The following is a 15,686-nucleotide window of genomic DNA, read 5'->3' as shown; positions in this document are numbered from 1 at the left end:
TAGCCCATAGCACCATTCAGAGCTGAACGTGTCGTGGAGCTCAGTCTTAAAGTTTATTGCTTTGATTCAAATTTCCTTGGGAAGACCCTGCACCCACAGTGTGATAGCTCCATCACACTGGCAGGATGGTGGGACACCCAAGCCTCCTTGTTCATCTCTACTGGAGCATGATTCCCAGTGGGTGGGTGATCTGGGGTTGGCACGGGGCCCTGGCACTCATCTGGGAGCTCTAGCCCTGGTCTGAGGACCATCTACAAAGCCTGACAGACATTCCCCCTGGAATAAAATCCTCCCAGAACGCAAGTGGTGAGGGTGGGAGGGAGACATGGCCTTGTGTTGGGTGATGCAATCAGATGAGAACCCCAATCTGGTAAGAAAATCTCAACTAGGGACCCTGCCATGTGATCAGCCCTGACCACTGCAAGGGCCACGCTGAGGTACCCCACTTTGGTGATCACTGTCTTGAGAGTGGGGTCCTCAGTCCATGCTTGGAAGACCATTTTCTAGCAACAGGAAGAGGCTGGAGCTCACCCGCCCCAACAAACAGCCTTCAGCTTCAGCAACTCTCCCTCCAGAGGGGGCTGGTAAAATCCCACAACTTCCCTGAAAGAGTGGCCTCTTATGCTACTTGCATAGAAACCACTCTCTTAAGTGGTTGCTGAAGATGAGAAACTGACCTCACACCTTCTGCAGAGCCTGCCATGCAGACATCATCCAGAAAACACATTCCAGACCCTTCTCCCACCTACCGACACATTTGCCATGTCCAGGTGCACAGAACTGCACGTTACATTTGACAAAGTTCCTCCATTTTCTGTTTAAAATAACCTGGCCCTTGGAGACCCGCTCGAGACAATGTCATTGTGAATGCCTTAATTTAAAATCAGTCACAGTAAACTAGTTACGACTGCCACCTTGCCTGGCTCTTCCTTGAATAGCCTAACCCTCAAGTTATTCAGAATGGGTTTGCCTTAGTCAATGGGATTAGAAACAGCACCCCAGGTGCACCCCTAGCCCTGGCTGACCCCAAAGAGCCTGGAAAAGCTGATGCTTTGCTTCATATCCGTCCAGAATGAAATGCACAATAAATAAATAACCGCTTCCAACTTCTGTTGCTTAGAATTTCCAGCTGTGTGTGGATCTAGCATTCATGGTGTGCCCCAGACTTTCAGATGGAACCTTCTCTGAGCTCACCTCCTGAAGTCACTCCAGGTCACAATGAAGCACGCAGCAAGTGGAGAGATGGAGTAGGGAGGGGTCAGGATGACTCTTGTGAATGGCTGAATAATTTTTTGAGAATCATAAACACAATCTGCTGTTTGTGGGGTGGGCCCCCCTCCTGGTGAGCATGGGATCATGTGTATGTATCTTTGGTTTCAAGTGACATACCTTGGAGTTTTATGCCTTTGGAAGAAGGAATGAGAGAAGTGAAAGAAAAATGGACTAGAGTCCTAGATAAAAGATATCCACCCAAGGCTCTCTTTTCCTGGAGATTCATGGAAGCTGGAGTTTCTTCCTTCAACTTTCGGCCTTGAGGGAAGAAAGGCCTGCAAGGCTTCAGCACCCGGGGCTGAGGTCCAGCTGCTGCAGTATGTCCTGCAGAGACCCCTGCAGCCGGCTCAGGGCCACCACCTCCATGGAGTAGAGCGAGTCTTCCAGGACACCACCCAGGCTCTCCAAGGGTTCCAGGCTGCTGACCTGGGGTAAAGGGCAGCTCTTGGATGAAGCCAGCAGGTAGAGAAGGTCACGGAGATTTTCCAGGTCGTTGGATATTTGGATCACATTTTTGGAAGACAGCTGGGCAAGGATCTGCTGGTAGACCGCCAATGTCTGGTCCATCTGGGACAAGCTCAGGACACGGTGTAGCCCAGGAATGAAGTCCAAGCCTGTGATTCTCTGTTTGGAGGGGACCGACTGCTGTGTGGGAGAAGAGAGAGAGGGCAAGAGCTCAGCAAGGGAGGAGAGAACGTTCCTCAAAGTTCTGTCTCCCAAGAATATGGAGGTTCATTCTCTTGGTCACCTCCTTTCCCCCTTCCTCACCATCTGTACCCAGACCCTTTTTTCCTGTGTCCGGGTGACTGCTGAGCCTCTCAGCCAGTCTCCTAGACCCCTATCTTCCTTCCCTTTCCAAAACACACTTCCCAACAGTCCCAGACCAACTTGCTCAAGTTGTTCCCTTCTCCACGTGGCCCCTGTTCAGGAACCAGCCATTACTCCCTATTCCATCAGGCTTCCGAGGTCCTCCAGAAGCACCCCCATCCCAAGGTATCTTCATTCCCTTCCACCCTCAGCACACTTCTCCCTCCAAGTCAGATTCTCTCTGCCTAGTTCTCCATACAATCCCACCACTTTAGGGATCAAATCTGTACTCCCTCAACAAATCCCATCTCACTCCTCTGCTGCAAAAACTCTAGTTCTCAGGAGGAGCTCTCCCCTGCCTGCCCTCCCACAGGCCCTGACGTCCTCCACCACAAGAGGTGGCCTACTCTGGATCTATCATATGCAGCCTTGTTGAAGAACTGTTCTGAAAGCAAGGAGACTTAAGTGTTTTTCTCTATGAAATCTCAAGACCTTATCTAATTCTGAGCTGTCCTTGCTTCTGGCCACGTAACTCCACTCTGGCTGTGCAAGATCACTGTTTGACAGCCACAGTGGCCATGAGATCTGGAAATCTGCAGATTGCCTTGTGCATGATGAACAAGCAGGCTTTTAAGGCCAGGGGCCACCCAGAAACAAAACTGCAAGCTTCTCTTGAGGGCATACTCTTCTCTGGCTGTGTGTGTGTGTGTGTGTGTGTGTGTGTGTGTGTGTGTGTTTTCTCCTCTTTTACCTAGCTTAAGTCTCATAACAACCTTTTGAAGACTATATTCCAATCCAATCGCCTAGACAAGACCAAGGCTTCAAGACATTAAGAAGCTAGCTCAAGATCTCACAGAGAACAGGAGTGTGAAGATTAACATGTAGTCTTCCCAATTCCAAATAGAGATGTCATATGGGAAAGGGCTGAAGGTCTAGGCCTGTGGACCCCAGACGGAGAGGACAGAACGTAGAGGACATGGCTGTTTTTGTTTTGGGAGGAGTCAAGGCCTCCTCAGCTAACCTCGGAGGCCTGGGTTTCCCCACAATGGAGTGAAATAAGTATGTGTGGCCCCATGATGTCAGAAAGTCGCATGATTTTTAATGGAAACATGTGGCAAAGTTAAATGCTTTCAGGTGGTTTAAAATTCAAATCACGCATACTGAATCCCAGCAGGTAGATGGGCCCAGAGAACAATCAGGAAGGGCAGGAACCCTGTGCCTTGAACCCCCAGTTCCCAACAGACACTCAGAAGGTGCTCAACAAATGTTCTTTGAACTACCTGATTCCAGTCCACCTAGGAGGCAGTCGGCCCCGTGTCATCCCTCTACTCCCCCGCGGCGTTCCCTACCATGTGTGAAATGTCATTGATCCTGGTGACAATGGTCTTGATGAGGGTCTTGGTGTCATCCTGGACCTTCTGGATGGGCACGGCTTGAGTGAACGACAGGCAGGGCCAGAGCCACAGGAACTGGCAGAGGACTCCACAATGCATGGTCCTTCCCAGGGAGTGTTCCTCAGGCCTGAAAGCAGAAGGAGGCAGACACTGACAGGGACTGATAGCTCAGAAAACACCCACGTGCTCTGTTACAAACGGGATGTGGATAAAAACGAGATTTGCTTTCAGCTCTGGCTACCTTCTCCTCCAAGTCAATGACAATTCATCATCTAGAAATATATGAATGAAATGCATTCCCTTGGGAAGAGACAAAGCCTGACTAACAAAACCACAGCGAGGTCCCGTGTAGGCCACAGAGCAGGAAGCCAGGGTGTGATCAAATGGACATTGTGGTGATGATGCGGACTTTTTGGCACAGTCCAAGGAAAAGGTCTGGTTTGAATCTAGTCATTTAGTACCGGCATGACATCATACCACATAACTGCTAAAATCCCCCACCTCATTACCTGTGATATAATACTATTTCCAGGCTTTTATGAGGATCAAATTAGATAATGCATGTAGAAGAGCTTTAAAAGGTGTTGTGAAATGTATTCTGTTAGTACCCTATTATTAGAGATTATGTTACTTGTCCTCCCGTTGTGCTCTCCCAGCAGCCTGCTTATACTTCCATGACGGCATTTATCACTTGCTTTATTAGTGCATTTCTCGCCCACTGGGAACAACCTGAATTCAACCAACATTTATTTAGGGTCTGATATGTCAGACACAGACCTAGGCATCAAGGACACAATAGTGACCAACATATATTCTCTACCCTCAGATAATTTACAGTTTCAGTAGGAGGCACAAATAAGTAAGTGGCCAAATTTAATACAGAAACAAAGAGCTTTGCTAGAAGGGCAAGTATAAGATATCATGGGAATATGCAAGGGACTTCCTGGAAGAGGTGTCAATTGAGCTGGGTAATAAAGACTGCGTAGGGGCTAGGAGAGTGCAAGGTGGGTTCCTATGGGGGAAAGGTGTGGAGGCATAAGAGGATACCATGTGCACCCAGAATGACTTTCCAAGTCATGGAACCATGAATTCTAAAATTAATACTATGCAGATCCTTGATTAAACAGCAAAGCTTTAACAAAGTACATGAGGCAAATGGTAGTAAAATTAAATGCATATGAGTCTCTAACCAATGATCCATGTTAAGTGTGTGTAGTGTATGAGCCCGAGATAATAATAAAATGTAAGCAAATATCATGATGAAAGTTCTGGAGATGATAAAAATCCCAAACATCTCTGCCTTTTGCATTCTTCCTCATATGATTTTTGATAAAAACAGGCAATACATTTTCTGTCCATTGGTGGCAATGTTAATAAAGTTCATTTTCTGGCAAATATAATGAAACAAGCAGTCTGTTTATATATTATTAATAATCCTTGATCAAAGGTATGTTTTTATCTGAATTGTATAGGTGAGAAAAAAATGAGGGTCAGAAAGAAGAGTTAACTCGCCCAAAGTCAAACAGGTTAAACGGCAGAGCCAGGAGTCAAGCTCCGGCTGCCTGGGCCAGAAAGTCCAGGCCTTTCCACCCCACCGTGCCAGCTTCTCAGGCCCTTAAAGAGAAAGACCAGATTACAATACCCCCCACCCCAAGTCCCCATCAAAGGCAGCCCCTCGGAACGTGGCTCTTGGGAACAAACGCTGTGCTCTAGAAGGAAGCAATGACATAGTATCCCCATATTGACTTCACTAGGAAAATACTAAGTAATCTGGGAGCACGTTTCCACTGGCTTTGTGCTTGTTTTCACTCTTAAAAAAGCTTCAGACTCCTTCCATTAAGTATTCATAACCTGAGTAATGCAAACAAATATTTGTGAAACGGAGTTTAATAAATCCCCTGTTTGGACTCCACGAAGCCATAGCAAAGGTGAGAGGTTGCAATGGTTAGGTCCCAAGGCTTCAGCAGCCAGGCGCTGCCCTCTGGGTTTCTCTGGGAAAGTTACTTAACTTCCCCCAAACATCAGTCCCTATCTGTACAATGGAGCTAGTAATAGCACCTGGCTCACAAGGGTAAATGAGGGGAAGCCCAGGGAGCCCCTGCAGGCGGTGGTGAGGGATGTTGTAATTAGCAGGCAGGGCTTGGAAAGCCTGGGCCACACCCCCTGAAGCAAGGCCAACCCTGCGGGCAGCCCTCCACCCACTGCCTCCCCATCTGGGTCTTCAACCCTGTGGCACACGATTGAGCTGTTTCCTTTTCCAGGATTCATGGGTTGATGGCCACCCATCTTCCCGAGAGAATTTCTTACCAGATTAACTCTGGTTATAGTCACTATCACATAATGGCCACCCTTTCACACCTGAACGGAAAAACAGTTTTACAAGCCCCCTCCATCACCGCTGATAATAGGCTTCAGTGGATGCTGCAAACAAACTGCCGTTCCTTGAAACACGCAATTGAGAAGCTGGCGCTGAAGTAAGTCTGCCTAAGAGGCGAGGAAAGGTCAGGTTTAGGGGAGATCCATGGGGGCGGGGGGCCCAGGGTGAGGAAAGAGGATTGATAACAGGTCCATTTGAGATTAAAGTGATGGAGGGAACCTTGTCCCACCACGCACATCACACAACACACATGCTTACACACACACACACCATCAGTGCACACAATCCCTGCAGTAAAGGCGGCTAGTTGTTCCTAACATCTCTCCTTTCCTAGGGGTGTGGACATACAGAATAAATATTGCACTTCCAAGCTTCTCCCAACTAGGTATGGCCAATGATACGTGAGAAGTGTCATGTGGCAGCAGCTCTCAGGGCCCTCTTGTGCCCTGCGTCTCCTCCTTTTTCACCCCTTCCGCCATCCTGATGCCTGGAACATGCATATGGCGCCAGGTCTGGCCAGAGTCCTAGTGCCATCCTGAACTGTGCAGACGAAGGCCTTGCCCTCTGAGCGGTGGAGCAGGGAGCTGGAAGAGCAGAGGCGCCCAGCCAGTCTTGGACTGCCCGCCTCTGGACTTCCGTATGGGAAAGCCATAGCCTCTGTCTTGTTTAAGTCACCATTTGGGGTGACTTAACTGCTAAATGCAGTCAAATTTAATGCTAAGTTAACACATCCCAACGTGGTCATCAGAAAACAGTAGACATCAAGTCTTTCTGGATTCTCCAGTGGGGCATTAACTGTGTCTCCAACCTTTCACCTGCGTCCCAGCACCTGGGAAGAGGAGGGCAATGGCTGGGAAGAGCATTTGGAAAGAGCAGGGTTCAGGGTCTGGGGAGGGGAGGGATTATTCAGGACAGCAAGTACCATTTCCTCTAGCATAGCACCTGCCACATAATAGTTTCCTAAAATACATTTGATGGCCGAGAGCCAACATGTATTGATCGCCCATCGTGGGCCAGGTTCAGAGAGGAAAAAGACATGGAATCATAGGATAGTGGGAGTCAGGAATAGGGAGGGATGGGGCAGGGGGCTGGTGGCTTTCCAAGGAAGCTTGGCAGTATGCCACAGTCATTGACTTTGCAAACTACTTACATGTATTATTTGTTGAAAATAAAAGTAAAGCATAAATCTCTGCTTTTAAGAAACTGTTTTAAGAGCAAGATATTTACTTACTTAACTACAATGCAAAGAAGAACATTTTAACAGATAAAATGCCTTAGGTCACTCAGGGGCTGGAGTCACAGTACTTAAACTTATGGACCCTAGAGTCAAGCAGAACTATGTGTGAGTTGGAGAAGCATCTTGGGAAAGTTAGTTAGCCTCTCTGAGACTCAGTTTTCACAGCTGGAAAGTGGGGATGACCTGAGTCATGGTTCCCACATGTGCCTTTATGTGGCCGAGATGAGATAATGCATGTAAAGTGCTCACTGTGCTTGGCACATGGCCAACCCTGATACATAATATAAATAAACTGATAGATAAATAGTAGCTGCCATCACCAGTACTTCCAGCTAAGGAATCAGAGAGGTGGAAGCACTTGACAAGGGACTGAGAATGGGGAGGAACTGGGTTTGTGAAGGTGGAGGAGAGGGGCAGTCAGACGGTGGGCACAGAATAGGGTTCAGGAGACCGTGGCTCATAGTTAGCATGAGAAGTGAGATGGGTGATGGGGCTGGCGAGGGTGTGGGTGGGGAGTGATGAGGGCTGTGAGTGCCAGGTGAGACTTCCGTCTGCGGAAGCGAGGAAGGCTGGCAATTTGCAGGCTAGTGTTTCCAGCCTGGGAAGCTAGAAGGATGGAGAAAGAAATTGGGGGCGACACCGGGAGAGGCTTAGGAATGCGATGGCTTCAGACACGTTGATTTGTTAGTAGTGGGGAACCTTCAGATGAACCTACTCAGCTGACAGATGGAAATGGAGTCTGAATTCAGAAGAAAAGGGGCTGCATATATAGACCGGGGAGCCCTGGATGGAGCCGCTGGCAGGAGAGCACGGAGAGAGAGCAGAGCGGGAGGAGAGAGGAAGCCTGCTGTCAGCCTGTCTGCCCGGACCACAGAGCCTTCTCTCTCCAGAAGTGTCCAGAGTAGTTTTGAACATTTAGAAGTTGTCATTCTTTAAGAGCTAAAACATGAAGCACTGAAATGTTGCTCCAACACCCTCTCTCTTGAATTTGGTCAAGCATAGCATGGAGGGGAAGAAGGGCTGCCGGTCAGGGGAGGCCAGGGAGCAATGGAGAGCGTCCACCTTCCCCTCAGTGGGGCTTCCCTGGAACCCCGCACCCCAAGCTACTGCAGTCACGCTCACCGCCCACTCTTCTCTGCTCGCCCGCTGGGTCTCCTCGTTCTCCAGCTTTTGCCTCAAACTGCCTTCCTTGTCCTTTAATTAAGACCCTGCCATTGCCCATCATTTCTACCATCGTCCCCTGCCATGGACCTACAGGAGAAGAAAAGAGAAAAGCCAGAAGTTGAAGCCTCCTGCCCCCCACCCCGGCCCCAGGGCAGCACTGAGCAATGAAAGGTCATCACAGAAAACAGGCTGAAGGCCAGTGGGAGAGGCTCATAGCACGGCACCATCCAGCCCACTACAATTTCACGCTCTCCGACTCTGCCTGGGCATGAGCCAGTCCCACCTCTACCCAGCCTTAGCTCTCCCCAGACCCATGCTGGCATCTCAAACCTCTCTGCTCTACGCAAACCCCGCCCCACCTCTGCCTTCTCATTCCCCCTGAGGCCACACAGCCCCCAGAGGTGGAGATGGTCAGGGCTTTGGTTCCTGGCCTTCTGTCTGGTCCCTGAGCATTTTAGTCTGGGCCATCAAGAGGTTCAGGGGCTCTCCCTGTCCTCAGGCTTCAGTCTGACACTCTTTTCTATTTTTACTCACTTGCAAAGCTTTTCAACTTTCTGAAGACCTCCAGGAGATATACAGATACACACGTAAGGAAAGCAAGTATCAAGAAATAAAATGTACCCTTATTCTAAGCATCTTGGTTCTTGTTTTTTCAATGTTGGTCACAATATACAATTTGAAAAACAATAAGCTGGCATGAGTGGTTTTCCTCTTATTTGCAACCGAGAACCTCATTTGAGAAATCATATTAACTTACTTAACTAGTAGCCTGGGTGGGAGAGTCAGGGATTCTAGTCTTCCTGTTCATCAGAAACCACCCTTAGATCTGGCCTTCTCAGGGACAGCAAATGGGTTTCAACTCCTGCGTCCTCTTATCAATTGACTGTGGCTCCCTGGAATATTGCCAGGACTCTGAGCCTCCATCTATGCTCAGAGGGTGCCACAATCAATGATCTGCAATGTCTGCTAGGTGCCGGCCATGCTGCTCATCCCAGCACCTGCCCAGGGCCTGGCACATTTAATGAGTAAGTGAAATACTTTCCATCCAGGTCTTTATTCTCTAAATAGGACAAGCAGAGTCTTTGAAGACTCCCATCTGGAAGGTAAATCCTAGAATTCACTTTTGCCCAGCAGGGATTCCTAAGCTTTCTTAATGAAGACAATGTCCAGTCTCCCCCTCTCAGGAGCCTCTTGGACTCCTTCCTGCACCTCCTATAGTGTCCCCTTCCCACCCATGCAGGACCAGGTTCCCTGCAGCTTCCTGAGCTCTGCTCCACCTTGACTGATGTCCCCAAGGGCTCCCTGCCTCGGACCCATTCCTAATTCCTGCCCCTCCGGTCCCGTCTGTCTGCCCTGCCCCCCCCCCCCCCCAGCCTGAGATACCCTGGAGTATAAAAACGTGTTTGCACAAAGAGAGACTGAATCTTATATGGTATCAGTGAAATGTCGGTGCTGACACTGATTATAGATTCAGTTCCAGAGTGCAAACTGAGCAGGAGAGACTGCAAAATGCAGTTTGCTGAGAAGCCAGGGGCATGTGATTTCACGCGTGTTGTAAGTGTAAAGGATTTTGGGTGCCCAGGCATCAGGTGGGTTGTTATAAAGCAGAATGGAAACAGGGCAATCACCTCTCCTTCTATTTCTCCGAGACAGTGGTGTGTTTAAAGAAAATTTTCAGCTGGCAGTCACTGGAATCCTACTTCCGGTGAGGACAGGGTATTCCGATCGACCGACTGCTTGAGAATTGGGCTCAATTTTCCATTAAGTCACATGCATGCTATTCTAGGATACACACTCATGGGCACTCTACCTCTGGAGACCCTTTCTCTCTCCCTGATCCCCATGGCCCCCTGGGTTGCATCTAGGCTGGGGGTGGAGGGCAGTGGCCGGTGCTCTATGAGGAGAGCATTCCCAGGTGGCCACCTCTGGACACCACTTTGGCTACTCAGACATGCCTGGGGCTTAGACATGCCTGGAGCTGTGGGGTAGGAATTCACTGCAATCTCCCTGGCTCTGTCCTTGGCATTCAGAGCCATTTCCTGGAATGAATGAAGAAAATATTTCCCCAAAATACCGAGAAAAGTTATTTTGGGCATACAAGGTACAAAATATGAGAAGGACACTCCTTTGGCCAACATGGAAACATTCCCCTTAGTCCAATGTCCTCAACTGCTTGAAAAAGGAAAGGACCTAAAAGCATCTACTGTTTCTCTCTTGACTTCTCCCCCTGCCTAAATGAGATAAATGATCAGCGTGGCCCTTCCCTTCATGAGGGTGTTGGAATGGGAGAGTCTGTATTGTTAAAAGCTGCCCTGCTTGGGTGTTCCGTTCTCCCTACCACCCTAGTGAGAGACTGGGGAGCCCTCTCCCCAACCTGCCCACCTTAGAACACTACAGAACCAACACAAGAGATGATCGAGATCAATTTCTACACTGCTGGGGACAGTCAGTGCACTCATGCTCTTGGGATGACACCACTGAACCCACTTTTCATGGACAGCACTTAGCCTGGGGCTGCCCTGTCTCCTCTGAAGACCACATTTCCAGCAGAAATGATTCTCCTCCTCTCCAATGCTGCTATTCCCAAATGACAGCCAGGCCACTTGTCTTACTTGGATCTAACTGTATTTCAAGGATTGCTTTTCCAAAGTGCCATCATCTTTAAACGATAATGAAACCTAAACCATGACCCCCAGAAAAGGAAGGCTATGGGCGGGCTTGGTAGGTCTCGCTTGGAGCCCACCAGCCAACAGTGCATATTTGGACACGGTAACAGCAGCAACATGTAGGTAAGAGGGCTTTCCCGTTACCTCTGTTCTGTGCCCTGGAAGAAACCTCACTTTATCCATCCTGTCCAGGGCAATTTGCCTGGCTCGGAGCCCAGATGTAGTGAGACCGGCTCGATCTCTCTGAGACTCGGTTCTCCTGAAAGCAGTTCCCCGCCTCTACTCCATCATCATCCTGGTCCTCACACATTGCGTTAGGAGATCAGAGCCCAGAGCCCGAATTCTTATCTGCAGAGCAAGGCTATGCCTAGTTTTCCGAAACTGAACTCCTGCACCCGTGTCCCGTCCCCACCCCCAACTTTATCCCCTCCACTCTATGTGTGTGCGATTTTGTGTGTGTGTGTGTGTGTGCGTGCGTGTATATGCAGGATGCACGGGCGCGCTCCGGTGCCTTGATCTTTGGGGATATGCTCAAGGCAATTTCCAAAGCGTTTTAGCCCCGCTGGGCTGGCATCTGCCTCGCCGGCAGTGGCACAGGTCAGCCCTGAATCCAAAGTTCCCCAGCTCCCATCCACCTTCCCTCTGACTAGAACTCGGTGCCAAGCCACCAGAGTTCAGAAACAAAAGTCGCCCGCCCCGCTCCACGCCTGCCTCGGTTTCCCCCGGGTCGGAGTGGGGTTTGCCGTGGCCTGACGAGAAGGACCGGCAGAGAAGGGGAAAGGAGCGGGCCCGGGTCTTACCTCGAAGCTGCTGGCGCCGCAGTTGCTGCAGGCTCCATGCCGGCCCGCCCCTCTTATAGCCGCCCGAGCAGAACTTGCGACACTGCCCCGCAGCCCCCGCCCTGCCCCGTGGGGCAACTTCGAGCCCGGCCAGGCTGCCGCGGGCCCCTGCGGGCGGGCGCGCCTCTGTGGCCGCGACCTCGGGCGGGCCTCCGCCGCGCCGGAAGCCACCCGCGCACCCTTGGACGTCCCGAAAGTTTGGGGGACGGCGGCAGGTGCGAGAAATCCTCGAGGTACTGCCAGAGGTTCTGACGCTGCTGTGGTGCAAGGATTCGCCTCTTGGGACAGTGCCGGGGACGCGATGGGCGTGAGGAGGCTCCCCCAGATTATCGTGGGTTTCCCTCTGGCGTCCTTGCTGCTCCGCGGCGCTCAGACACCAAGGCATTGGGCGTTTGGGGGTGACTCGCGGGAGTGGTCACCGGGCGCTCCGGAAGGAGTGCCCACCCGGGGTGCGGGCGCACCCATCTCCCACCCCCGCTCTGAAGCGCGGAGGACGCCGGCTCCAGGGCTTGAGGTGAGTGGTCTAGTCTTTCAATTAAGAAGGAATCTGCCTCCAAGGCTAAAGCACAGTGTGCTTGCTCCCCAGGCCCTTTAAGAGGACCAGGCATTGAAGCTTTTTGGGGTGCTCGGAGAGTGCCACGAACCGCCATCCTCAACCCAATACATATTTCTATATTATGATGCTCACAAGAATGAATGACATGTTAGCACTGTCTTTCTGATGCCTTTTTTTTTTTGTATTATCAAACCCAAACCACAAACATTCTGTGTATCGTGTACAATCAATGCTCACAAAATCACCACATAGAAGTGTATTCATCACCATATCTGATGTATCTTTCTCATCACATCCGACCCACACTGTGGCAGGAAGCAGGGGTAAGGGCTCTCAGAGCTGGTACCAATGTCCACTGAACAAATCTTCATTCACTAGACAGAGGATGTTACATGGGACTCTTTTTTTTTTTTCACATGGGCAGGCACCTGGAATGGAACCTGGGTCTCCAACATGGCAGGCAAGTACATTGGACTCTATAATCTCTGCCGCAGGTTCCAGCCAGATCTCCATGACTTTCCCCGAATCTTTCATTCCAACACAAACTGACCCTCTTTTGTCTCTCCATTAGGGCTAGGTCAACTGCCTCGTGCGTCACGTCTGGGCTGCCTCCAGAATCCCACAGCACATCTCTTTGGTATGCTATTGTTCTGTCACCCTCAGGGGCATCAGGGGGAGAACATAACATTAGCATTCCAAAAACAAACAGTGGAGTTACATTAGTAACCCGTGATTAGACATCTGAGAACCTCACAGTACAAGCGTTTTCTTTCCAAATGACCTAGAGTCCCCTAGAGAGCAAAGGAAGCCCCTTGGTTGGTTAAACATCTATAGAATGATTCTGTATGCCAGACACAAGGGATGCGAAGTGGACAGTTTCCTTCCATTATGCCCTCTTCTGTGCCTGCACATGGTAGGTATCCCAGAAGCTAGAGGCTGATAGCTGGAATCAGAGCTCTGTCCTGGCTTTCCCCAGCCTTTGAAAGTGGCCACCGCACCACTGCTGCTTCTGCAGTGTTTTCGTTCATTTTCAAAAGAGAGAACAAGAGGGTGTGCTAGTCTGCCAAAGCTGCCAGAATGCAACATACCAGAGATGGATTGGCTTTTAACTAAAAGGGGATTTATGTAGCTAAAAACGTATAGTTCTTCAGAGGAAAGGCAGTTAACTTTCGTCTGAGGTTCTCTTTTAACACAGGAAGGCACAGGGCGATCTCTGCTGGCCTTCTTTCCAGGCCTCTGGGTTCCAACAGCTTTCCCCAGGGTGATTCCTTTCTGCATCTCCAAAGGTCCGGGCTGAACGACTTGGGCTGTGCTGCACTGACCTCTCTTATTTAAACATCCAGCCAATTAAATCAAACATCATTCATTGCACCAGGCACTCCCCTTAGCCGACTGCAGATGTAATCAGTGACAGATGAGCTTCACATACCATTGGCTCATGTCCACAGCAACAGAACTAGGCACCTTCACCTGGCCAAGTTGACACCTGAACCTAACTACCACAGAGGATTAGGGACAGGGGAGAAAAAAAATCTTATAAAACAAAACAAAAGCATGCAAACAGTCCAGAAACCGCTCAGCACTACACTGGAACGTGTGAGTTGGTGTTATCCTCCTGCTTCAGGGATGAGGAAACTGAGGCCGAGGGAGGTTGACCTCCCCCAGAATACTCAGCTGTTAAAGGGTAGAGATGGACCAGGAATCAAGCCGCAGACAACTAGATGAGCCATGCCAGTCAGCACAGGCCAGACCAGCTCAGCAAGCTAAGCATTCAGGTAGGGACCAGCTGCAGTGTGAGGCGGGTATCTATGGACTACCTCAGTGGGCCATTCTGCTGCTGTCTCTTTTGGTAAGGCTCACAAGCTAAAAATAGTTCTTATTTTTATTTATAATTTTTAAAATTTTTATTTATTTTTCATTACAAAAAATAACAAATTTCAAAACGCATCACCAACAATTAGTCATAAAACAGAGTTCAGTGTTTGATATGGCTTATAGTTCCACAATTTTAGATTTTTCCTTCTAGTTGCTCTAAGACATTGGAGACTAAAAGAAATATCAATATAGTGATTCGGTAGTCCTACTCATTTGTTGAATCCTTCTTCTCTGTTATACCTCCTGTTTCTCCTTTGATCCTTCTCCCACTCTTTAGGGGTATTTGGACTATGCCCATTCTAACTTTTCCATGTGGAAAAGGGCTGTCGATAATATTAGATGGGGATGGAACTAGCTGATGTTCTGGAGAGGCTGGGCCCTTTGGGTTTCAGGACTTATCTGGCCTAGGAAGCCATCTGGAGGTTATAGTTTTCTGGAAAGTAATCCTAGTGCATGGCACCTTTGTAGAATCTCAGATAGGACCCTAAAAATTGTTCGTTTTTAACTTTTTTTATTGTATAATGTAACATATTTACAAAGCAAAGAAAGAAAAAAGCAATAGTTTTCAAAGCACTCTTCAACAAGTAATTACAGGGCAGATCTCAGAGTTTGTCATGGGCTACCATATGATCCTGTCAGATTTTTTCCTTCTAGATGCCCCAGAATATACGAGGCTAGAAGTAATAAATATTTTTTATCATCACAATCGACTTTTTTTTCTTTTTTGTGAGAAATAACATATATACAAAAAAGAATAAATTTCAAAGTACAGTGCAACAATTAGTTGTAGAACAGATTTCAGAGTTTGGTATGGGTTACCGTCCCACAATTTTAGGTTTTTACTTCTAACTGCTCTAAGATATTAAAAATTAAAAGAAGTATCAATTTAATGATTCAGCAATCATATTTGGTTGTTAAACCCTTCCTTCTCTATATAATTCCACCATCACCTTTGAACTTTCTATCCCACTCTTTAGGGGTGTTTGGGCTAAGGCCATTCTCACTTTCTCATGTTGGAAGGGGCTGTCAGTAATATGGGGCAGGGAGATGAAACTAGCTGATGTTCTGGAGAGGCTGGACCCTCTATGTGTCAAGACTTATCTGGTCCTAAAGATAGTTTTATATTTAAAAATGATTGAAAAAACAGAAGAAGAATAATTCTTCATTATGTGAAAATTATGTGAAGTTTAAATTTTGGTGTCTATAAATACACTTGAATTTTATCACTGAAAAACTTGTGGAAAATGGTTTCTCTTGCTATGTAAGTGCCTATATAATATTCTCCATTTTGCCTCTTGATCTGCAGAGCCTAAAATATTTACTATCTGGCCCTTTACAAGAAAACATTTGCCAACTCCTAATCCAAGCACCCACACGCACTTCAGGCCTTCCTCTCCTCCTTCACTCCTCCAGGCCTTTATTCCGGCCGGTCCCTTCCTAAGGTTATGGGAATGTTCAACCATCCTTTCTCCAAGAGGCTCCCCCTTTCCCACTGGGGT

At 48.6% G+C, this 15,686-nt stretch overlaps 1 protein-coding gene across 1 annotated transcript; it reads right to left on the bottom strand.

The window, feature by feature from the left end:
- Positions 1-708: 708 nt before the first annotated feature.
- On the bottom strand, positions 709-12,930 carry LEP (leptin). Its single transcript, XM_077164035.1, has 3 exons — positions 12,863-12,930; positions 3,429-3,600; positions 709-1,917 (listed from the first exon to the last, which is right to left on the bottom strand). The coding sequence occupies exons 2-3, from the start codon at positions 3,570-3,572 to the stop codon at positions 1,558-1,560; spliced, it is 504 nt and encodes a 167-aa protein (XP_077020150.1). The 5' UTR covers positions 3,573-3,600; positions 12,863-12,930; the 3' UTR covers positions 709-1,557.
- Positions 12,931-15,686: the final 2,756 nt, after the last annotated feature.

This window comes from Tamandua tetradactyla, chromosome 1 (assembly GCF_023851605.1).
Source record: "Tamandua tetradactyla isolate mTamTet1 chromosome 1, mTamTet1.pri, whole genome shotgun sequence".
NCBI classification, from domain to species: Eukaryota; Metazoa; Chordata; class Mammalia; order Pilosa; family Myrmecophagidae; genus Tamandua; species Tamandua tetradactyla.
The sequence above is the reverse complement of the archived record's forward strand: the minus strand, read 5'-3'. Positions and strand labels throughout refer to the sequence as shown.